This window comes from Podarcis erhardii (genome assembly GCF_964252035.2).
Source record: "Podarcis erhardii genome assembly, chromosome: 6".
NCBI classification, from domain to species: domain Eukaryota; kingdom Metazoa; phylum Chordata; class Lepidosauria; order Squamata; family Lacertidae; genus Podarcis; species Podarcis erhardii.
Genome location: NC_138510.1, coordinates 77,066,526 through 77,089,839, shown reverse-complemented (window position 1 = coordinate 77,089,839; position 23,314 = coordinate 77,066,526). Strand labels below are relative to the sequence as shown.

Sequence of the window (23,314 nt, the reverse complement as noted above, 5' to 3'; positions counted from 1 at the left end):
ACAGTAACTCTGACTGTGGAATGCAAAACAATGTATTGTGACTGTAGTTGCTGCTCAGTGAGGGAAATAGAAACCAACAGTCCCCACATCCCACTGGAGATTTCCCCTGGGTGCTCGGCCAGTCCTCCATCTGCACTGCCCTGACTTGGCCAGCCCATGACACTAACCCCAATCAGCCCCAGCCTGTAATGGCCAATGGTCAGGGAAGGTGGGATCTGTAGTCCTGCCTTCCAGGACTACAAATACCATCTTCTCTGAGGGACTACCTTGTCTTAACTGAAGTCTACAGGAAGTGCACAAGACCGGAACAGTGTATGAGTGTCCCTTCTTAGGACATTAGTCACAAATAAATTTGCCTTGATACCAGGCCTGCTAAGTTCAATGGAATGTCTTTGCAAGTGTGCCAGCAGCGCAGCTATCCCAGATACAAAATTAGAAAACTATGTTGTGAAATGAGTCTCCACCAGCACAACATAGTATTTTATTCTCACCCCCCCCCCGCCCCTGCTGTGGGATTTTATTAATTCCTCACTTTTCTTTTAGCATAATGTTTTTTCTGCCAGCTTGTCTTCCCACCTCCTCTACAGGCTTGGAATCCTCCCTGTTTGGGGCATCCTTTTTAAAAATAAATGTCATATTTTAGAAGTTAAGCTCCTTGGGAGCTGTCTGTGTTTTGGTTTATGAAATTCTGTGAAACACCATGCTGGTGCTGTCTAATTGATATACAGTAATAAAAAGTCTGACATTTATAGGAATAGGAAGCGTGGGCCACTGTTTCTACTGTTCTTATCTGAACCGCCAGCATCATTCCCCAAATACAAGAGGACGAGGAAATAAAGGGTAAGAGATGCATTTAGGGGGGAAAGTAGGCAAAAGAACTCTGGCTTTATAGATAGACTTTGCTAATGTATTAATAGGTGAGAAAAATCTGTTAATACTGTGGTATCCTTCAGTGAATCAAGACAACACGGGCTGGAGAGAAGACAACAGTTTTTCAGTGCCAGAGGCACTTTGATAACCCTGCTCATTGTGTGTACACAGTCCAATGCTGCCTCTTATAAAGAGGATTTGGGTTGTTTAAAATAGTAACAACTTTGATCAGAGGTAACAGTGGGATGAAAGACATGGCCCACAGCACACCATGGAAAGTGAAACCTCTCCCAATACCACTCTCAATTCTTGTAAGGCGTGTCAATAATGTTCAAACCAAGCAGCTACTGGGTTCAAAACACCTTTGCATACATGAAGAAATTCTGCCCTGCTCCACAAATTCCACACCGGCTCTTAGGCATAGAAGGAAACTAAATTAGGTGCAGATGCGGGGGTGTGAACGGCATGCCTTTGGGACTCATTATGCTGTGGGAAAAAAGCTGGAAAAATTCCTCCTACGCTGACTGGAAATGACACAATACCGTATGCCTTGAAGCAAAGGCATGAAGATAGCACTTTCCCCTAGTGAACAGTATGTATTTGAATGCTAGGTTTCTTTCATTGTTTTATTTTGCTATTACATACATACCATGTGGTGTGAGACTAAATATGATCCATTATCCCTTCCTTTCTCTGTTCAATGAGGGAATGTAGTATCAACAAGAAGATAGGAAATGCTTTCATTGAATCTGGCTGTCCAACATTTGGCTGTTGGCTTCTGTCTGTCTTGAAAGACAATGGAGTGCACCTCTGGGGGTGAAGCTGAACTGCTGTGTTCCCATGCACCATAGTGACCTCCCTGGGGCACAAGCCTGTGCAGCAGCGGTGTGTGGTGAATTCTTTTGTAGGGAAACAGTTAGGGCCAGAGGCGCCAGCTTGGGAGGGGCCCAGCGTCCCACGTGTGAGCATTGTGCCTCCCTCCCTAATCTGGGCAGAAGCATCCCGGGCTTTGGGAAGGAGGCACAAAACTTCTGACAGGATGCTGGAGCCCTGCTACCTTCTTCCCAAAGTTGGGTGGGCTTTGGGAATGTGGCAGAAGGGCTCTTGGATCCCTTTGGAGCATCGTGCCTCCCTCCCTAAGCTGGGCAGAAGCTTCCCAGGATTTATGAAGGACGCACCAGTCTTTAATACTCTAATTTACTGGAAACATTTAGGGGACTAGTCCAGTCCCTCTAGCCCACTGACTGCACACCACTGCTATGTAGTGTGTATGGTGGTCCTGGGCTGCCCAGATGACAAGACCCTCCCCCTTCGGCCTCACTGAAGTGGTCCCAAAGCAGAGCAATACGTTTGGCACCAGCTTGACTGCAGGAGTTGCCAGGAGGAGACATACAAGGTACCATCCAACCATCTTAGGGACTCTACTCCAGATTTGTGTAGGGTTTACTCCTTAGTCCTTTCTTCTCTCAAATATATCCCACAAGGCAACAGAGGTTTAGGACCAGAGTTTTCCTTCTCTTCTGCAGGTTGATGAGTCCCATCTGCCCCTCACTTCCCTCTACAGCACTTGCACTAACCGCTTTCTTGACTGTTGGACCCACTATTGGTCTCATTTGCTCAATCCACCAGAGCCTGTCTTTGTCTGCAGGGCAAATTCATGGCTCACCAAAGATTTGAGACCCGTCTGCTACCCTCACCTGGTTTAGTCAGCCAGTCGAAGCCATTTCCCAAGTTATGGTCACTGTCTCATGCTGAGAGCTTCTAAGATCCACAGGTGAGAGGTGATTGCAGCGCAGGGACCAAAGGTGGACAAACTACCCCAGAAGGAGCACAACGTGTCCCACATCAGAGGTACTACCGCTCCCCTAACACCCCATACACCCAACATTTAAACTTCACAATACATTATGAAGCACTAACACAGTGCTTCCCAAACTTGCTACTCCATGGACCACCTGAAAAATGCTAAAGGTCTTGGTGGATTTTTTCTGCCCATTGTAGCAATTTTAATGCACTGTTCTAGATGCTGTATGGTTTTTAACTGTATTTTTACAAGCATACTGTGGACCACCTGAATGATACTCGTGGACCACTGTTGGTCCAACGACCACAGTCGCTCTTATCTTGTCTTCCTTATTTTGACCCTTGCTGGATGTCAGCCTTCTGTAATGTAACCTGTTTCTATCCCTTCCATGTTGCCTTGGTGCAATGCAAGAGTCATTTCCTGATGGGCATGTTGGAATAGGGGAGAGAAGGGAATCCAAATTGTTTAGCATGGTTAAAATGGATTACTTATTTACACCAATCTCTCAGTGCACACCAGGTCAGCGTGTAAAAAACAACAACCCATTGAGCTGGTTGGTGATAGGAAAAAAATTATGTGATGTAAAACATGGGTTTGCATAGTGCTCATCCTCCTTTCCTAAAGGATGCCCTACAAAGGGAAGATATGGAAGACTTCTGAAAATTGTGTGCATGAAGGTCATTTTCTCCATGTGCATAAGAATTAAGAATGAAGAGGTGTCTCCTGCAGCAAAATACTTGCCTGCCATAATTATCTTATGGGGCTTGACTCACCCTTGCCTCAACTTCCAAAATGAAGCTGGCAGCTAAAACTTTGTGCCTTCCCTGATGCTCATGGCATGCCCCTCCTCTTGAATTTTCTATATTTTCTTATTGTACTTCATGGATGATTCTAATATTCTTTACTCAACTTCTATTTGCCTGGCTTTTAAACCCTTTCCACTCACTAAAAATTATTCTCCCATGAGTGTTATTACTCAAAGACCAAGAGATATAGCAACTAAGATGTAACTCTTACAAAGCACTACCAACATCTTGAACCCGCTCCAGGGATTAATCAGAAGACAAAATTAATACGCTCCCTGTGGGAAACCTGTCAGAAGGCTTGTTCACATGAAAGAGGCGCAGGACCTCAGGCTAACTGCAGAATGCTATGTCAGTTTAGCAGAAATGCAAGTTTCATACAGGTCTCCTAGACACACTGGTATGGAGCAATACTGCACAGGCCAGGTTAAACATGCATAGGTAAACAGGAATGGCAATTATCAGAAAGGGGAAGTAAATTTAAGATCATTAACATTCATTTGTTGCAGGCCCAAGATGTGGGCCGTCCAATTACAGTGGTGCCTCGCAAGACGAAATTAATCCATTCCGCGAGTCTCTTCGCCTTGTGGTTTTTTTGTCTTGCGAAGCATGGCTATTAGCGGTTTAGCGGCTATTAACAGCTTAGCGGCTTTAAGAAAAAGGAAACAAACTTGCAAGAACTCGCAAGACATTTCGTCTTGCGAAGCAAGCCCATAGGGAAATTCGTCTTGCGGAACGACTCAAAAAACGGAAAACTCTTTCGTCTTGCGCGTTTTTCATCTTGCGAAGCATTCGTCTTGCGAGGTACCACTGTATGCTAAAAGATTGGGAAAACTTATGGAATGTAAATTTGAAATTTACAGCCAGCTATAATATAAGAGAGGACGTGGGTGGTGCTGTGGGTTTAACCACAGAGCCTAGGACTTGCCGATCAGAAGGTTGGTGGTTCGAATCCCTGCGACGGGGTGAGCTCCCGTTGCTCGGTCCCTGCTCCTGCCAACCTAGCAGTTTGAAAGCACGTCAAAGTGCAAGTAGATAACTAGGTACCACTCTGGTGGGAAGGTAAACGGCGTTTCCATGCGCTGCTCTGGTTCGCCAGAAGCAGCTTAGTCATGCTGGCCACATGACCCGGAAGCTGTACGCCGGCTCCCTCGGCCAATAAAGCGAGATGAGTGCCGCAACCCCAGAGTCGGTCACGACTGGACCTAATGGTCAGGGGTCCCTTTACCTTTACCTTTATAATATAAGAGAGACCACGATGAAAACGGCTCATAGGTCACTCCTTCCAGATTGTCAAGAATGTATAAAAATTTGTTGGATGCTTGTTGGAGATGTGGAGGAAATAACAGTGACATGATCCACATGTGGTGGACGTGTGAAAAGATTAAGATTTGAGGGGGAATATACGATGAATTAAAAAAGATGATGGGGATAACCTTTACTAAAAAACTGGAGGCATTTCTATTAAGTATTTTAGATAAAGAGATCCCAAAAAAACTAAGAGAGGTATTCTTGTATGCAACCGCAGCGGCTCGTATTCTTGTGGCCAAGGGATGGAAAGATCACAAGGCTCCAAAAATAACAGATTGGCAAATCAAATTACAGGAATTGGTGGAGACGGCTCAATTGACTAGCAAACTCAGAGGAAACTCAAAGCAAAAATTTGCAGAAAAATGGGGTGGTTATAGAAGATATGTTCAAAAATACAATATTAGTTTTGACTCCGTGCCAGCATTCGAGCGATAAAGGAACTAAAAGGAGGTGGACAACAATTAAGGATTTATTATGTTTTCAGAATATATGGGTAAATTTATATAGAAATGTTTATTGTTCTGTGTACATTCGATTGTAAGATAAAATATATGCTAAGGGACTTGACAGGAAGTCAAAGTTGAAAAAAGATTTTGGAAGCTAAAAGGGGGGGAAATTTACTTCCATTATTATCATTTTGTGTTTGGGTGTGTAGGTATCTGCATATATGTGTGTTTTTGTATGGAATGTTTGGGTTGAAATAAGATGGTAAATAACAAATAGCAAACTAAATATTGATGTATGTAATTTTTATTTCTTAATTATATTTAGTGGTAGTATGGTTGCATTGTTTTTTGTAACATAAATTCATTCAATATTTTTTTAAAAAAAACACAACAACAACATTCATTTGTTACCATGTCCCCCACTACGGTATCAGCATCGTTTCAACTTAGATGTTATAAAACTGTACTACAAGTCCCCACATGATGTGCTGCACATTTTCTGTCCCAAGCTCTGCCCACACAAAAGCATTTTCTTTTTTGCAATAGCAGACCGCCTACAGATGGCTTGACCTTAATTTGCTGGGAGTGTCTCCTTCCTCAGCAGGTTATGGCTCACTCTAGCATTACTGGGTTCCAAATGAGCATTACCTCCCCTTTCTGGAGGCTTCATGTAGAAATCCTGGGATCCCAAGCATGGCACAAAGACTTTCTCGTGATACCCACCAAGACCTCCTATTCCACACAATTTTTATTTGTAAATGTGGTTTTTTAAAGCTCATTTATTTTGGGAATTTGCTTGAATTTTTCCATTGCTTTGTTGTTCAGGGGGTGTTCAGTTTTTCTTCTGCTAAATGGGTATTTTGTGGTCCCATGACAGATTTCAAAATGCACCCACAGGCCCACAGGGGTTAGGGACCCTTGCAGGAAGTCAACTACTTCTCTAGTAGTTATGATAATCCTGGTTCTCACTTTCCTTGATTGCGCCCCCCCGCCACCTTTTCTGCTTCAGTCTCTTTTACTCAGAGCCCTGCATATGCAGAATGCCGCGGCGAGACTCCTTATGGGGTCTTCACTGCGAGATCACATTCATCCTGCTGGTGTCCTTCTACCGAGGCTCCATAGAGAGCATTCTCACATACTGTATTTGTGCCTGGTTCTCCAGCTGTACAGCTAGGAAGAGGAAGGTGCTCCAGAAGGTCATAACCACAGCCCAAAGGATTATTGGTCATCCCCTCCCATCTTTGGAAGAACTGTACGGTTCCCGTTGTCTTAGGAAAGCAAACAATATCCTGCAGGATGCATCTCACCCGGGACACAGTCTGTTTGTACTACTGCCTTCTGGCAGGAGATACAGAAACATCAAGTCAAGGACAAATAGACTGAAAAATAGTTTCTATCCAAGAGCTGTGGCCTTCTTAAATGCAGTAACTCGATAGTGTGACCTGGGAGTTTGATGGGTGTGGGTGTGAGTGTGGCTGGAATGTGGTTTGTTTGGTTGTTGTTGTTGTTTTGCTTTTGTTGTTTTTAAGGGATGGCATCCAATTTCGTTGCACTTGTGCAATGTTGCACTTGTGTAATGACAATAAAGAATCTATCTATCTATCTATCTATCTATCTATCCGGTACTATACCAGCTGCACTGGCTCCCGGTGGAGTACAGGATCAGGTTTAAGGTGCTGGTTTTAACCTTTAAAGCCCTATACGGCCTAGGACCCTCGTACCTATGGGACCGCCTCTCCTGGTATGCCCCACAGAGAAACCTACGGTCTGCAAATAATAACATCCTCAAGATCCCAGGCCTCAGAGAGGTTAGGCTGGCCTCAACTAGAGCCAGGGCCTTCTCGGCTGCGGCTCCAATCTGGTGGAATGCTCTGTCACAAGAGACTAGGGCCCTGCGGGACCTGACATCTTTCCGCAGGGCCTGCAAGACAGAGTTGTTCCACCAGGCCTTTGGTCAGGGCGCAGCCTGACTCCCTCCTCTGGCAACCTGCACAGAATTTTGCTTAATCGGTTGCCATTGATTTGATTTTAATTAATTTTTATAATGAAATATTTTTAGAATGTGTGATTATTTGATTGTTTGATTGTTGTTAGCCGCCCTGAGCCCGGCTTCGGCTGGGGAGGGCGGGATATAAATAAAAATTATTATTATTATTATTATTATTATTATTATTATTATTATTATTATGTCTTTTATTTATTTATCACATAAATATAGAAAAAACACAGTATATAATAATAATATCCTGCCTCCTCTGGCACATTGCCTTTGGTTATGTTTACAGCCCTCTACCAGTTTCAGGGCAAATCCTGTGCAAAGCTCTAAATGATGTGAGAAGCCTCCATGAGTAGAGAACTTGCCCTTCTTCAGAACTACATCCTCAATATTACAAGATGAAGGGCAATGCCCCAGAGGGAGCAAAGCTTGGCAGCATGCGCTCACACTCATTTGCACATTTCTTTACACACAGGTAAATGGAACGCCCAACCTCGGCTATAATCTGATAGCATGTGTATGATTAAATCATAGACAGTATTGCAAAAGCACAGCTGCATTCAGATGCAATGGCAAATCATGCTTCCTTATCACTTGCAAGGGAATGTGATTAAGAAGCTTCCCTTCCTAGTTAGGAAGGTCTCAAGCCATAGTTTCATCTTATTTTTCTAAAAAAAAACAACACAGGGTGAGGAAATGTGAAGTTGTTGTGTGTGGCCCTCAAAAGTAGGAGTCTGTAACTCCATTTTTGTTGCCACCAAGGACATTTCCCATAACTTTACTCAACTTGCAGTAGCTAGCATAGTGAATGCGACAATGCCTGTTTTCTAAAATGGTGACATTGCAAAAATGGTGTTTAAATCTTGCCTTGGGGCTTGAATACACTCTAAACAATAGACACAAATCTATAGTTCAGTTAACACTCTGAAGTTTCTGTAATAAAAAGAATATTTAAGCGGCAAGTCAAAACACGAAAGATGGACAACTCCTAACAATTATGTCTATGGAAGAAAGTCTTGAGCAACCTAAGTATGAAGAAAATACGCTGTAAACAGAAATGTTTGATTCATACAGGAAATGTTAATCAACTTTCACACTACCAAGTCTTGGATTCTTGGGTGTACAATACTTAATTACTTTTCCATCTTTCACTGACTAAAATAAAGGCAGATCTCTGGTTTTATTGATGAAGAGGTTGTGATCGAAAACTAATGATAGGTAAAGATAAAACACCCCTGACAATTAAGTCCAGTCGCAGACGACTCTGGGGTTGCGGTGCTCATCTTACTTTACAGGCCAAGGGAGCCCGTGTTTGTCCGCTTCCACAGACAGTTTTTCCAGGTCATGTGGCCAGAATGACAAAGAGGCTTCTGGCGAAACCAGAGCAGCACATGGAAATGCAGTTTACCTTCCCGCTGGAGCAGTCCCTATTTATCTACTTGCACTTTGACGTGCTTTTGAACTGCTAGGTTGGCAGGAGCTGGGAGTAAATAGTTAATTCCTTTTATTGGCATTGCTGGCACTGAATACATTTGCTTCTCTTCCAGCACTGCATCCATGTTATCATCCTGAAGAGCTGTTTTAGGTAGTTGAAAAACTCAGCCATCTTTTTTGCTCATGAACTCATGACCTTTAAAGCCCTTAAAGCGTCTCCACCCCCATTGTTCTGCCCGGACACGGAGGTCCAGTGCTGAGGGCCTTCTGGCGGTTCCCCTGCTGCGAGAAGCCAAGTTACAGGGAACCAGGCAGAGGGCCTTCTCGGTAGTGGTACCCGCTCTGTGGAATGCCCTCCCACCAGATGTCAAAGAGAAAAACAACTACCAGACTTTTAGAAGACATCTGTTTAGGGAAGCTAGCAGGCATTAGCCCCCTGAATCAGATTTCATTGAGTCCACTTTCCCCTTGACCCAAGGAACTGAGTGCCTCCAGGCCTACCTCCAACAGCATAGGGAGAGCACCAGGCAGGATGCCTGGAAGAAGAAGAAGAAGAAGAAGAAGAAGAAGAAGAAGAAGAAGAAGAGGAGGAGGAGTTTGGATTTGATATCCCGCTTTATCACTACCCTAAGGAGTCTAACGGGTAACAATCTCCTTTCCCTTCCTCCCCTACAACAAACACTCTGTGAGGTGAGTGAGGTTGAGAGACTTCAGAGAAGTGTGACTGGCCCAAGGTCACCCAGCAGCTGCATGTGGAGGAGCGGGCCCCAAACCCAGTTCATCAGAGTCTACCGCTCTTAACCACTATACCACACGGGCAGAAGGCCCTGTCTGCAGCTAGAGGGCTGGCCCTTTAAGGACTACAGTTCTAAAAAAGGAGGCCTTATTTTATTGCATTTGTTAGTTCCTTTTCTTACAAGACAACTCAAAGCGACTTGCATTAAAGCCAACAACAAAAACCAAATAGCACAACAATCCAAGGGAGGCTGGGAGATGTGACTAGTCATAAGAGCTTGCTACTGTCTCACTTTAACAGTTACAACCGTCCTAGCATCCTGCCAGCTCCCTCAGTTAGTGTGAAGAAGGGAAAAAGAGCCTCCCACACTCTTAACTGAGACTAACTGAGCAACAGCCTCTCCCAAGCCATGTTTAAGAGCAGCAGAAGTGGCTGGGGAGTTCAGATTTTTAAAAAAATTAAAATTATTTTGTAAGTTATCTTGTTATTCAGTATGGTATTTTAACATGATTTTTAAATGTATTGTGATATTTTACGTATTGTGACTTTGCTGTTATTTTTATTGCTCATAGTTTAGTAATGGTTCACTGAAACTGTTGGGAGTGATTTTCTGTTTAATTATTATTCGCTGATATTCTTAGAGTTAATATTATTGTGTGCTATTATATTCTAATGGATTATTGCATATTACCTTTGTTGTTGTTTAGTCGTTTAGTCGTGTCCGACTCTTCATGACCCCATGGACCAGAGCACGCCAGGCACTTCTGTCCTCCACTGCCTCCCGCAGTTTGATCAAACTCATGCCGGTAGCTTCGAGAACACTGTTCAACCATCTCATCCTCTGTCGTCCCCTTCTCCTTGCGCCCTCCATCTTTCCCAACATCAGGGTCTTTTCCAGGGAGTCTTCTCTTCTCATGAGGTGGCCAAAGTATTGGAGCCTCAGCTTCACAATCTGTCCTTCCAGTGAGCCCTCGGGGCTGATTTCCTTAAGAATGGATACGTTTGATCTTCTTGCAGTCCATGGGACTCTCAAGAGTCTCCCCCAGCACCATAATTCAAAAGCATCAATTCTTCGGCGATCAGCCTTCTTTATGGTCCAGCTCTCACTTCCATACATCACTATTGGGAAAACCATAGCTTTTACTATACGGACCTTTGTTGGCAAGGCGATGTCTCTACTTTTTAAGATGCTGTCTAGGTTTGTCATTGCTTTTCTCCCAAGAAGCAGGCGTCTTTTAATTTTGTGACTGCTGTCACCATCTGCAGTGATCATGGAGCCCAAGAAAGTAAAATCTCTTACTGCCTCCATTTCTTCCCCTTCTATTTGCCAGGAGGTGATGGGACCAGTGGCCATGATCTGCATATTACCTAATTTGATATAAATTGCTTATTTTAATGTCACATTTTCAATTTTGACCTATTTGTATTGTTATAAGATGTGTAATATTTGTTGTATATTTTGTTGTTTTTTCAGCTTCTCAACTGCCTTGTTTATAGCAATATAGAAAGGTGGGGTACAAATTAAAAGTGAAATAAAATGAAATGAGTTGGGGCTTAAGCAACTACAGTTACCCTTCAAAATCTTGGGAGCCTTGGAACTGCCTTTCCTGCTAAACAAGAAAGACTAACTGGCCCAGTTATTCATTTTGCAAGACTGCAAACATGAAGAAAGAAGAGAAACCTGTAGAACAAGTTGAATCTCTTATTTAACCTTAAATGAGCCTATTTTGTTGTGCAACTGTAAGCTGTAGGTATAATGCGTCTGGGGTGGGAGGGGGGGAAACAGGATACATATACAGCTTTCCAAATGGGAGATAACAACTACAGTACTGTACAGTATTTGTCTTCATAGGGATGCCACAGGAAGGTGCAAGTGTAAAGACACATGGTAAAGATGTATGTGCCTGCGCAATATAAAAGGCATCTATACACACAAACCCACCTGTCACACAACAATGGGCATTTTCCTCGCCCATAACGGCGGGCGCCCGCTCTGAAGTTCCAACCTCGCACCATAAACCCTGGGAAGGTGGAAACTTGCAAGTCTTCCAGCTGTTGCGACTACAACTCCCGTCATGCCCCACCACTGGCCATTCTCGCTGGGTCTGCCGGGAGTTGTAGTAAAAAAAACCCACACAAAACAATGGGGTTCTCCGCGGTTGCGTGGAGAGAATCCGCTTCACTAAAAAAAAGAACCCACTTCACTAAAATAATGGGTGTGGGGGGGTAGAAACTAACACCCTTCGTACAACACACGACGCGTCTATAACGGCCTGAGTAGCGGCGACCGAGCTTGACTAGCCAGGCCCCAGCGCAAGCGCTCTTATTCCCTCAGAGGCCGCTTGCCGTCGTTGCGCTTAACCAGGCCGGGCGCCTCTTGCTCGCCTCCAACCAACCAAGGTGGTGTGAGGAGGAGTCGGGCCTGAGGCGAGCCTGGAGAGGAGTGAGAGCGAGGGCAGGGCCTCAGCCGCTGCGGCCTTACCCCTCAGCTGACAGGCGCCGCCTCTTTCTTTCCCCCCGGCATCCTCCGCGCTGCGGCGAGCCTCTTCCCCGGTCAGCCGCTGCCGCTGTTGCTTCTCGGGCTGCGCTCGCCGTCGCCTCCGCCGCCGCCATGGCCGCCTACAGCAAGTTCCTCACCGCGCGCTACTCCACCATGGCCGGCGCCACCGCCGCTGCCTGCGCGGTGCTCTGCCTGCTCAGCAAGCGGAGGAAGGCGGCCGCCCTGCACGGGTCAGTCGGGGGCGAGTCATGGGGGGCCGGGGGCTTTGGGTGTGGGGGGTGTGTAGGGGGCAGCCGAGAGAGTACGTTCCCGGCTGTCTCCTCCGCCGACAGGATAAAAGGAAGGGTTGGGGTGAATAAAGTGGCCCCCGGTAGTCGAGGGGGTGATTTAAGACCTTAAATCTTAAAGGGGGTGGGAAACAAAGGGAGACTCCAGAGGGAGCCTTGCCGGGGCTCCGTAGGCGTGGCATTTTTAGTGAACATTCAGAAACTATTCCATATTGACCGAGTCAAAGCCGCACTGTGCCTTGATCCCTGTTGCTTTGCCCAGGGGCTCCGAAGTCTTTCTATGCCCTCTTTGTTACCTTGACATCCTTTTACCTGGAGGGTTTCAACCCGGGAAAGCATGTGGCTCTTCCTTTCTCGGGGATGGTTAGAAGTGGCACACCTGCCGCACATTACACATGTTGCACAGGTATCGAGGGTCAGTTGGCACACCTGTTGCAGCAGGTAGATCTCCAAAATAGGTGCTGTGCAACAGCCCCCCCCCCAGCTTGAGTTATCTTAATGATGCTGTGTCTCTTATCTGGGATAGGTACCAGATGTTGTTGGGCTCCTGACACCCATCAGTCCCGGCCGGCACAGACAAGGGTCGTGGGTGCTGGAAGTTGTAGCCCATGATATCTAGTGGCACACCAGACCCTTGGCTGCGTTCAAACACCTGAGAGATTAGCTTATAGGAGAACGTAATATTAATAATTGGTGTTTACATAGCATTTTAGAGTGCCAGAATATCTTCACATGCACTGCTTTGGTTACTGTGACAGCAACTGGCAAGCTGGGTCAATCTGGGGGCTGAAGCTTTGAATTCCTTGCCATTGCACTGCACAAAATGTGACAGTAAGATAGTACTAATTGCTGAACTTCTGCCTGTCACACAGTATTTAAAGAAGTCCTACTTAAAGAGATGGAAACACTAAGGTTCAGCTGAGAAGGGAATTAAACTTTGCAGTGCTGTTAGTGTTTAGACAGACACCCCATTTCTCCCCCCTGGATGCTACTGAAGTTTGCTCCAAAGGCTCCCTTTTATTCAGAAAACAAAGACAACTATACTTTTCTTTGGATACGGGAAGCACTGTCACCTGGGTTCTTTAAAGAGGCATGTGCATTTCCTTATGGGCACTTGTTAGTTAGCCTTCATAAAGCACAGGTAGCTCTGGATTTTCCCCTGTAATTTCATTTATCTAAATTGCCCAGGGCAAGATTTCCCAAAGAGAAAGTTGCAGAAGCACAAGGAGTATGTGTGCAGAATGTAAAGACAGTGTGTAAGCATGCATGAGTTCAAAGGGGGGACGGGGACCTGTGATTCTGGATTTTAATTTCCTTATGAATATTCTGAAGAATGACTTGGCAGATGTATTCAGCCTAGGAGATATCCTAAATGCTTGAAAAAAAATGCAGCTTGGGATAAACAAAGACTAATATTTATATATGGTATGCAGGCTGGCAGCTGTCATAGCAGGGATAATAAGATAATAGTTTGGGCAGTGATATTTATAAAATACTTTTCATTTGGTTTCAAAGTTGCACGTGTGTATAATCAGAGTGATAGATCTAAAAGATAGACTCACTCGTATCTAGATCATGTTTGTGTCACTCCTTTCTTTCTTTCTTATTGTCACTTGTTATCCAACGATCTCCAAGTAACTTACAACATTGTTAAAGACACAAATCAATATATTATACCACAAAACAAAACAGAAGACAGCCCCTATAGACACAGAAAGTTTTGACAACAAAATAATAACAAACGTTATTGTAGACTGTCAAAGCCTGGGAGAAAGGTTGGATGCAATTGATGCAAAAGTTTCGTAACTATTGGGCAATGATCAGTTTTATTATAGTTCAAAATGCTTTTATGTCATTATACATTTTATATTCTGCACAATACTATGTTGCCTTGAGGTACAGTCCATAAGGCAATGTTTGAAGAGAAGTATTATACAGTATATTGATATGCTATGAACAATATTTTATCCAATGTTAAAATACAATAGTAGCCATCTTTTGAAAGTGAAACACTTAAGACCTTAAGCATTCCCCATCCCTGCCCCCTGGTGCATCACCGTGATATGCAAAAAAACTGATGTCCATGTGTCTAGGACATCATATCTAGGAACAAATTTCCTGTAGACAGTGGTCCTAAGAAGGGGATAGCATTGTAACAGTAAATTATTTTAGAAGATGATAACGCCTTTTTGGATGCTGGTGTGCATTGTTACAACTGAGATACAAGATATGCCAGGAGTGGCAAAATTACTGGCACAGTGTTGCAGCAGGGATGTGTTTTGCTCACTGCCCAATGCTTATCATGTTTGCTTCATTATTGATTATAAGTATTTCAAATGATAATAAACTTATGAGTGATGTCCAGTGTTCATCATACTCAGAGTAGACCAACTGAAATGAATGGGTGGGGTATAAATAATTAATAAAATTAATATTATCATTATTATTGACTTGTCCATTGACTTTAATGGGTCTACTCTGGGTATGACTGATGTAAGATACCTTACTGTGTATGTGCATGTATGATTAAACAGACAAGTGTGGGATGCAAAACAATGAATTGTGGACTTGTTATGAAGATAGTATTACTATTTAAGATTTGAGTGCCTGGACCATAATAAGTGTTAATATATATCAATGAAGAGACATAATTTCTGCCCAGAAATTTACACAGTACAATGGTACCTCGGGTTACATATGCTTCAGGTTACAGACTCCACTAACCCAGAAATAGTACCTCGGGTTAAGAACTTTGCTTCAGGATGAGAACAGAAATCATGCTCCAGCGGTGCGGCAGCAGCAGGAGGCCCCATTAGCTAAAGTGGTGCTTCAGGTTAAGAACAGTTTCAGGTTAAGAATGGACCTCCGGAATGAATTAAGTACTTAACCCAAGGTACCACTGTAGTTGGTTACTTCAAGGCTGGATTACTGCAATGTGCTCTGTGTGGGGCTTCCCTTACACTTGATCAGAAGGCTGCAGTTAGTGCAGAATGCTGCGGCATAACTGCTGACAGGAGTGAGGCCTTATCAGCATATAACATCTGTACTCAGAGATCTGCACTGATGGCCAATTTGCTACTGGGCCAAGTTTAGGGTGTTCCTATTAGTATATAAAGCCCTTTGAAACTTGGGAGCAGCTTATGAGATTGTCTTACCCAACATGGGCCCAATCAACTGCTTTGATTGGCAGAATTGGCACTACTACAGGTGCCACATACTACTTGTTCCACATTTGTAAGAACTTAGTTGTTCAGTGTGGCAGCACTTAACACTTTGGAACTTCCTGCCTATTTAGATCAAGCAGGTGTCTTCACTGTACTCTTTTCAGTACCTGCTAAAAACATTCTTGTTTAGATAAGCCTACCTAGATGCCTAGAAAGTTGTGGGGATTTTAATCTGTTTTAGTATTTTAACTTTCGTATGTTTTTAAGTACGGTATTTTATTTATTTATATTTGAGGGTTTTTTTTCATAATCAAGCAGCGTATAGATTTTATGAAATAAACAAATAAGAATATTGAAAACTGTGGCAGATGTAGTAAGCTTGATAAAGCACTCTGCAAGTCCATGAAAAAGTTAACTTTTGAACTCATACGTTTAAACTTTCTTGCCTCACCTGTAGAAGCAGAAACATATCTATATTCTTTGTAAATGCCATATGGTAACCTTGTATGTCCTGGTATAGTATAAAAATAGTCCCATTACCTCCCATTTGCAAGTAGTGTTTACTTATATGAACATTTGCTTGAATAAAATAACCTTATTTCTGCACCAGAGCCAGTTTGCCAAGCTGATTTAAGTGCCAAATTGAAATAACATGCAATCAGATGTTGTGATACAAAGTCCAAAGTAGGTTGCCATATACTTGTTTACATCCTCTCTTTGGTAACTGAGACTCTTCTGCTTTTAGAAGCTAACAAACTATTATTACTATTATTATTAAATAACATTTAATTGGGTTTCATAAACAAGGAACATAGGAACAAAAATAATAAATGTAGGAAGAATAAATAGACCAAATATTCTCATGCCATTTGTATATCACAAAAATAGCATAATAAATTTGCAGTAATATCTGCAACGTATGGTTCATTATTAGTGGTCAGTGTATAAGTTCTTGGTTTGTGAATTGGTTTAAACAAAAACAAAGGAGGGAAAAGCGGAGGTTGGAATTCCCTCAATTAGTTCGGTTTCTAATTGGACCCATTGTTTTGAGGTATCATCCAAAAAAAAGTGGATGGCATGTCTTACTTGGTTAGCAATAAAATATAGTTTCCGGTTTGGGATACCACAGCCTCCTTCCACTGTGGGGAGGTACAGGAGTTTGGCATTTATTTTGAGTCCTTTGCAGGAAAAAATAAATGAATTTAATTTTTTTCTGCCACCTTCATATCTGGTTGAGTGGGATCCAAAGTGGGAGTCATTGGAATAGAAATCACAGTTTTGGTAGGATCATCGTTTTTACCATTGCTAAACTGTTTCTGAGGGTAAAATGGGTGTTGCTCTATTTTTTTCAAATTTTGAAGAATTCTCTGCCATGCGGGGGGTTGTTTTGTTAATACAGTCTACTAAGGTTTCTTGTTGCAATTTTTCCTAAATAGCTAAGCGTTGTGTGACAGAGTCTAATGCAGGGGTCAGCAACCTTTTTCAGCTGTGGGCCGGTCCACCATCCCTCAGATCATGTGGTGGGCCTATATTTTGGGGAAAGAATTGAACAAATTCCTATGCCCCACAAATAACCCAGAGATGCATTTTAAATAAAAGCACACATTCTACTCATGTAAAAACACCAGGCAGGCCCCAAAAATAACCCAGAGGTGCATTTTAAATAAAAGGACACATTCTACTTGTGTAAAAACACGCTGATTCCTGGACTGTCCGTGGGCCTGATTGAGAAGGCGATTTGGCCGCATCCGGCCCATGGGCCTTAGGTTGCCTACCCCTGGTCTAATGCCTGTGTGTTCTGTGAATGCTTTTTGCATCTTAGGTGGTACATTGAAGCATAAAGCTTCCGATTTTGAGAAGTTAACCTGCAGGCCTGTTAGTGTTGCAAAGTTGTTAAGATCTTGAAGTATGGCTGCTCCCGTGTTCAAGAGGTCAGGTGGGTCATAGTAATTAAATCATCAGCAAATAGCCCGATCATGCAGTTTAGTTTTTCAATTTGGACTCTCTTAATGTCTGGTGGTATTCAGAGGCATATAGCTAATGGTTCTAAAGCTAGGATGAACAAAAAGGTAGAGGGTAAACAGCCTTTCTTTGTTACCTGTCAAATCCTCACCAGGGATGAATTTATATTACTTATACTATTGACATATACTATTGTTGTACTGTGTATTTTGTGTCTATGGACTGCAGTAAAGCTGTGTGTGTCTTTATTCTTACTGTGGCAGAAGATGCAGAGTGTATTTGTTTCAAAATGTGTATAAATTTCGGGTCAATTGCAATTTAGATAGAACTGCCAGCAAGTAGTCCCATTCTAGGCAGTCAAAGGCCTTGAGAATGTCCAAAGCCATGACTACCAGTGGGGAAGTTGTCCATACCACATTTGATTATGTTTAAAAGTTTTCTGATTGGTTCATTGATGTTTCAATGGGGGACAAAACCAGCTTGGTCTGGGGCTATTTGTGCAAAAATATATCAATCCTGTTGACTAGCACTGATGTAAAGATTTTGTAATTCTGGTTAATCAGAGATTGGCCAAAAAGATTCTACCTTCTGCTGGTTTTCAAATGGTTTTAGGATAGTTGCAATCTTGGAGTGGTACCATGTTTTGGGGAGGGGTTCCCTTCTCATTAGGTTGTTAAATAGGCAGCCCATAATGTAATAATGTTTCTTTGAATTGTTTATAAAACTTGGAAGTGAAGCCATCAGGTCCTGAGCCTTTATGTGATTTTAATTTTTTAATAACAGTCAATTTCTTCAAGGGAGATGGGACTAACTAAAAGGTTTTCTTATCATGAGTTAGTGAAGATAATGGGTAAGTTTTCTAAGAAATTATGGATATCAATTTTTATTTGGGGATTGTGTGGTATATAATTTAGAATTAAAGGAGGCAGCCCAAGTCGAGTGTGTTTGTGTGTGTGTCCATCTTAAAAAAATAAGAATCGGTATATTGTGAGCCATAAATAGTGAAAACGAACTGCTGAGTGTCAGTTCTTATATAGAAAATGGCTATTTCCAGTCAAAATAATAATGGACCCAAGTTGTCAAATCTAAGGCTAGGGATCCCTCCCATAGCCTTTAGTACCCCTACCACACTACCTACAAATTATTGATCTGGATTCAGGGTTAGAAAGCAAACACCTTTTCTGCAGCAGAAGGGCTATCATACAATGGCTGCCCATAACACTAAACTTTTGTTTACCTGACACAAAGGTTTAAAGAGACATGTGGGATCTTCTCTCCCTTGAAGAAGATAAGAAACAGCTTGAGAGGAAAGGATGTGTGTTGTTTGTTGTCCTTCTGGCTGGAGGAAAGAGGCACTTGTTACTAGTGAAAAGATTTGTAGGTGCCTACATTAGGACACCTGTTCTAATTTATCCATTTGTTTACAATGTTTCATCCCAATTTGATGATGACTTTGATTAGAATGTTGTGCAATTTATTGTTAAGGGCTTTATAGTCTGTATTACCAACTCTCCTGACAAGAGTTTGATCATGATTACCGAGTTCCGTGGGTGTTAAAATGGTGATGCAAACTCAAGCAAGCATATTGACCTTTCCCCTACTGAAATGAATTTTGCTTGGTTATTACAGTGTAGGAAGTTTGATATTGGTGAACATGAGTCATTCAATAAACTTTACTCTTTGCCCCAATGGCGTTGGGGGAACAAGGTGAAAGTTGAGGACAGACAACCTGAGCAATACTGTTGTGACCAGCCTGTAAATAGTAGCATTGCATTGTATATGTCCTTGGATGTTTGCAGGTTGCATGTTTCTGAAGCCATTGGGTCTTTCATTTCACTAGAAAAGGGGTGGGGAGCCTCAGGGTTGTGTGTCTGGCCCTCAGGACCCTCCCTAGGCCATGATCTCTCCCTGGGGATGCACCCTCTTCTATGGCCATAACCCCCTCACTGCCTTCACACCCTCCTTGAGTGATGGTCCTTGAACTGGAATGTGTCCTTGAACTATCCATACTATCCATTGCTTGCCTGAATGAAGCGTGTATGTGCGGGTAAACCTGACTTTTGTGTGTCCGGAATGTAACCTACCATACAAAGGTAAGAGTCAAAGCCATTCCCCCCGGAAGGGTTTTATGCGGGAATTTGGCCCTTCAGCTGAAAAAGTTTTCCCACGCCTGCATTAGTGCTAGATGTTCCATGTAAAGACCAAACTGTTTAGGACTGTCATATTTCAAAAAGTGAAAATAATCCGGACACAAAAGTTGGGGGGGGGGGGTGTTTTTGAGCTTATGGCTGTATGGTAACCCTAGAACCGTTCTAACTGGGTACCTGTGACAAAGGATTTCGGCAAATACTTCAGATGATTTGTGGAATGCCGTGAGACTTCCTTCTTCCTTAAGGCACATGAAAACTGAGTCAGTGAAACGTAGAGTTCATGTCTTGTCTGCTATCAGTAAGCTTAGGCCTTAGCTGACACCCTGAAGACTCTGTCTTTTTTCTTTTTTAAGTGACGGTCACATTCCACTTCTCTCAAAAGAACATAAAAAGTGTCCAACTAGGTCAGACTATGGCTTGGCTTGCACAATGTGGTAATGCAAACCATGGCTGACTGGGACTGCATGTGTGTGCTGGCTTCTGGAGCAGAACTCGCATCCTAGTCCTTTTAGCTCAGCTCAATTCATTTTATTTATTTCATAAAATTTATGCACCGTTTGATTGTAAGAAAACCCTCAAAGTGCTTTATGAAAGGTAAAACAGGAAAATCGGGGGGAAATTGCAACCCTACTTTAAAACATACAAAAGTTAAATACTAAAATAGATTAAACTGACATCAACATTCTCAGCAACTGGGTAGGCAGGCACTGAAAAGAGTGCAGTGATGGTCACTTATTGGTATCAATAGGCAGGGAGTTACAAAGTGCAGGTGCTGTCACACTAAACCAGAGGTTTTCAACCTTTTTGAGTCCACGGCTCCCTTGACAACTAAATTCTTTCTGAGTCACCCCTGTGCGGCTTGGGAGCCCAGTTATGTCACCCCTTTACTGCACAACTGGCAGCCTCTCACCCTTTCTTGAATACCCTTCCTTGTGGAGTGCTCCCTCAGCCTCCTCTCCCCTCCCCTGTCCTTGGGAGACCTCTGGGCAGCCGCTGCTGCCACCTCTGGTTTCTGAGCTGCCTCCCCCCATCCCAAAGATAGGTGCTTCTCACACTGCCCCATAGGGCCTGGGGCTTGTCTGTCCATTCCCAACAGCAATGACTGGCTGGCTGGGGTCGCTTGCCCGTTTGCTTGCTTACTCCGAGGCCGCTTCAGCTCCTGGCAACCAGCACCCCCTGGCCAGCCCAGCAGCACCATTCGCCTGGGGAGCTTGTAGCTAGGGCTGCTGCAACAAACAGCTGTGCAAGCCTTTTGGAGGCAGAGATGCAAGGGACAGCAGAGGAGGGAGGGAAGGAAAGAGAGACAGAGGCTAGGGTTGCCTGTGGCACCCCTGACCATCATTCAAGGCACCCCAGGGTGCCACAGCACTGTACTAAACAATTGAGTTCTTACAAATGCAGAACGGGTGCTGTGTAGCACCTGCAGTAGTGCCCGTTCCACCAATCAAAGCAGTTGCATGATCAGATGTAGGGTGGGGCAATCTCGTAGGTAAAACTGTCCCAAGTTGTTAAGGGCTTTATAAACTAATAGTAACACCTTGATTGCTAAGCCAAGGTTTGGCTTTGCATGTTGTGCAAACCTGGGACTGTGGTTAAGCTCTCTCCTCAGTCACTACCTGCCACTAAAAGCAAACCTCAGCTACTGCTCGTGGTTAAGGAGGAGAGAGCTTAACCATGATCCAGGAATTTATTTATTTTTTATGACGCATTCGGACAATGTAAGCTAAGAGGACTGGAGAGAAGCAAAGTGATTGCAATCGCCTCCCTACAAACCCCGTACATTTGCACTAGTCATGGTTTGGCTTAGTATTATGTGTGGATGCAGTCCCAAGGTCCATCTAGTCTAGCATTCTCTTTCTTGCAGTCAGGTTCTTTGGGGAAGTATACCTGCAGGCCATGAAGGCGACTGTGGTCTCCCCTGTTGTTTGGCCTCAGCATCCACTCTCAGTCACCATTTTTTCTGGGCTAGTAGCTAGATTCTTCGTAGTGCTGAAAAGCACTCCTGCATTTTCTTCCTTTCACAGTCTCTCCCAAAAGAATATCATGAGACTTGACTAGCACAGAGGTCTTAGAACATAACTTGCACAAAGGCCTACTGTTCGCTCCTGTGGCTTAATGTTGCATAAATGTGCGGCTCTGTAGCCCAAAGGTTGTATTGTGCAGTGGAATACAAAGAGAGAACAGGAAAAAGGGGAAGATAATACAATTGGGGTGAGAGTCAAGTTATTATAGTCAGGACTGCAGCTTTTTCATTAATCAGTTAGAATCAATGATTCAGAACAGGTTGATCAACTAAAAATGTGCTCCCAGTCAATTCTTAATTCAAGTACTTATAAGAACTGCAGGTGCCAAGTGCTGTCTTGAAAGAGCCATTCCTTCATGTATGAGAAAAAATGTGTTTGTTGTGGACATGCGCAAATCACTGAAAAAGAAAGCTTTGCTTTTATTTAGAACTATTTTTGTTGTACGTAAATTTATTGAGATTTTATCTATTGACTAAATTCAGTCAATTGACTTAAGGTTTTTCTTTAGCTGGCTCACAGTCCTTGTTACAGTGGTTTGTGTATTTTAGCACATTGTTTTCCTAGCTTTTTAAAGTGTTTTAGAAGCCTCACAAAAGAGGTTTTTGGAGAGTAGTAAGTACCCAACAAGGACAAAATATTCCCATAAGAAACAGTTGAAGGAATTTGCAGTTGTGAGCAAGTGTCTTGTGTGTACTGCCTGCTGGCAGAACAAAGCTCTTCTAGGTAAAAGGTAATGTATTACCTTATTACATTACCTTTGCACTTTGATTCCTGTACTTGGCATGCTACACAGATGGAAAAGGAAATGTGGTGGAGCAGCCAAAGGTGTACATTGGCTATCGTAGAAATAAAATTGTGTTTCCTTAATATTAAAAATTGCTAAAAAGAACTGCATAACAAATTGCAATGGCCAGTGCCAGAAACAGAAATGAAATGTTTTTGGGTTCTTGTTTTTTTTAAAAAATGAATATGCTTCATTCTGTGGAAACCTGGAATCATACCTAGGCAGCTTCCTGTCTCAACACTGGTATCAAATGCAGTGTCTCCTTGCCCCCCTACCAGTCCAGCCACTGGTACTCAGGGTTCTACTTTCTACCTGGCTATAGCAACTTGGGTGGAATTTGTAGGAAAAGGAGAGGGAATGCCTCCACTTTGTCAATCCTCCTTCCTCTCCCAGGAACTTTCTAAGAAGAGAAGGGAGGGGAGAACAATGGTAGCAGAGAGAGTGACCCGATACCACCTGCACAAACAGTCCTGGGAAAGGGCTGTGGGAACATCTTGCCACCTTGATTCCAATCTCTGGGAAGGATTAGTTGAAGGAGACCCTTGAGACTTTGGGAACCCTCACCACTTTGGGTCACCTGTCTTAACAGACATAGCCTCTGATCAGCAGTGATGTTGCATAGTGTCACAAATTGCAGTTGCTTATAGCTTGCGCTGCATGCACCCATGCCCAAATTTAGATGGAGAAGATGGAGTGTCTGGGACCAGCAGAGATGGTCCCACATAGTACTGGTCCTGTATTACTTTATGAAGCAACTGAGCCCTGTGTTGCTAGGGTGGTATGTGGTGGGCTTCACTGTGTTGCAGGATGTATATGAATTTCAGTGTGGAGCAGTGTTTTAGGGGTGCTGTTGGGGATCTCAGTGTAGGGTAGAGTTGGTGTTCAGTGTAGGTCAGAGTTTGGGAGCGTAGGTTGTGGGCAGGGCCGGATTTAGGTTTGATGAGGCCCTAAACTACTGAAGGTAATGGGGCCCTTTATATGTCAAGCTGTCCTTTGTCAACAACAAATTGTCATTGTTTTCTGTGTTGAATATATGCTATATG

At 43.3% G+C, this 23,314-nt stretch overlaps 2 protein-coding genes across 3 annotated transcripts in view; one reads left to right on the top strand and one right to left on the bottom strand.

Moving 5' to 3' along the window:
- The window catches only part of ARHGAP29 (Rho GTPase activating protein 29), a 120,957-nt gene extending 108,970 nt beyond the window's left edge, over positions 1 to 11,987 (bottom strand). The window contains exon 1 of the mRNA XM_081865694.1: positions 11,883 to 11,987. The gene's annotated coding sequence lies outside the window, so the exon portion shown is untranslated. The remainder of the gene's footprint in view (positions 1 to 11,882) is intronic.
- A 9-nt stretch (positions 11,988 to 11,996) lies between these two features.
- ABCD3 (ATP binding cassette subfamily D member 3) overlaps positions 11,997 to 23,314 on the top strand; it is a 46,679-nt gene continuing 35,361 nt past the window's right edge. For both annotated transcript variants that reach the window (XM_081865898.1, XM_081865899.1), the window contains exon 1: positions 11,997 to 12,130. In XM_081865898.1, coding sequence (XP_081722024.1) covers positions 12,012 to 12,130 — 119 coding nt within the window. In that variant the 5' untranslated portion in view covers positions 11,997 to 12,011. The remainder of the gene's footprint in view (positions 12,131 to 23,314) is intronic.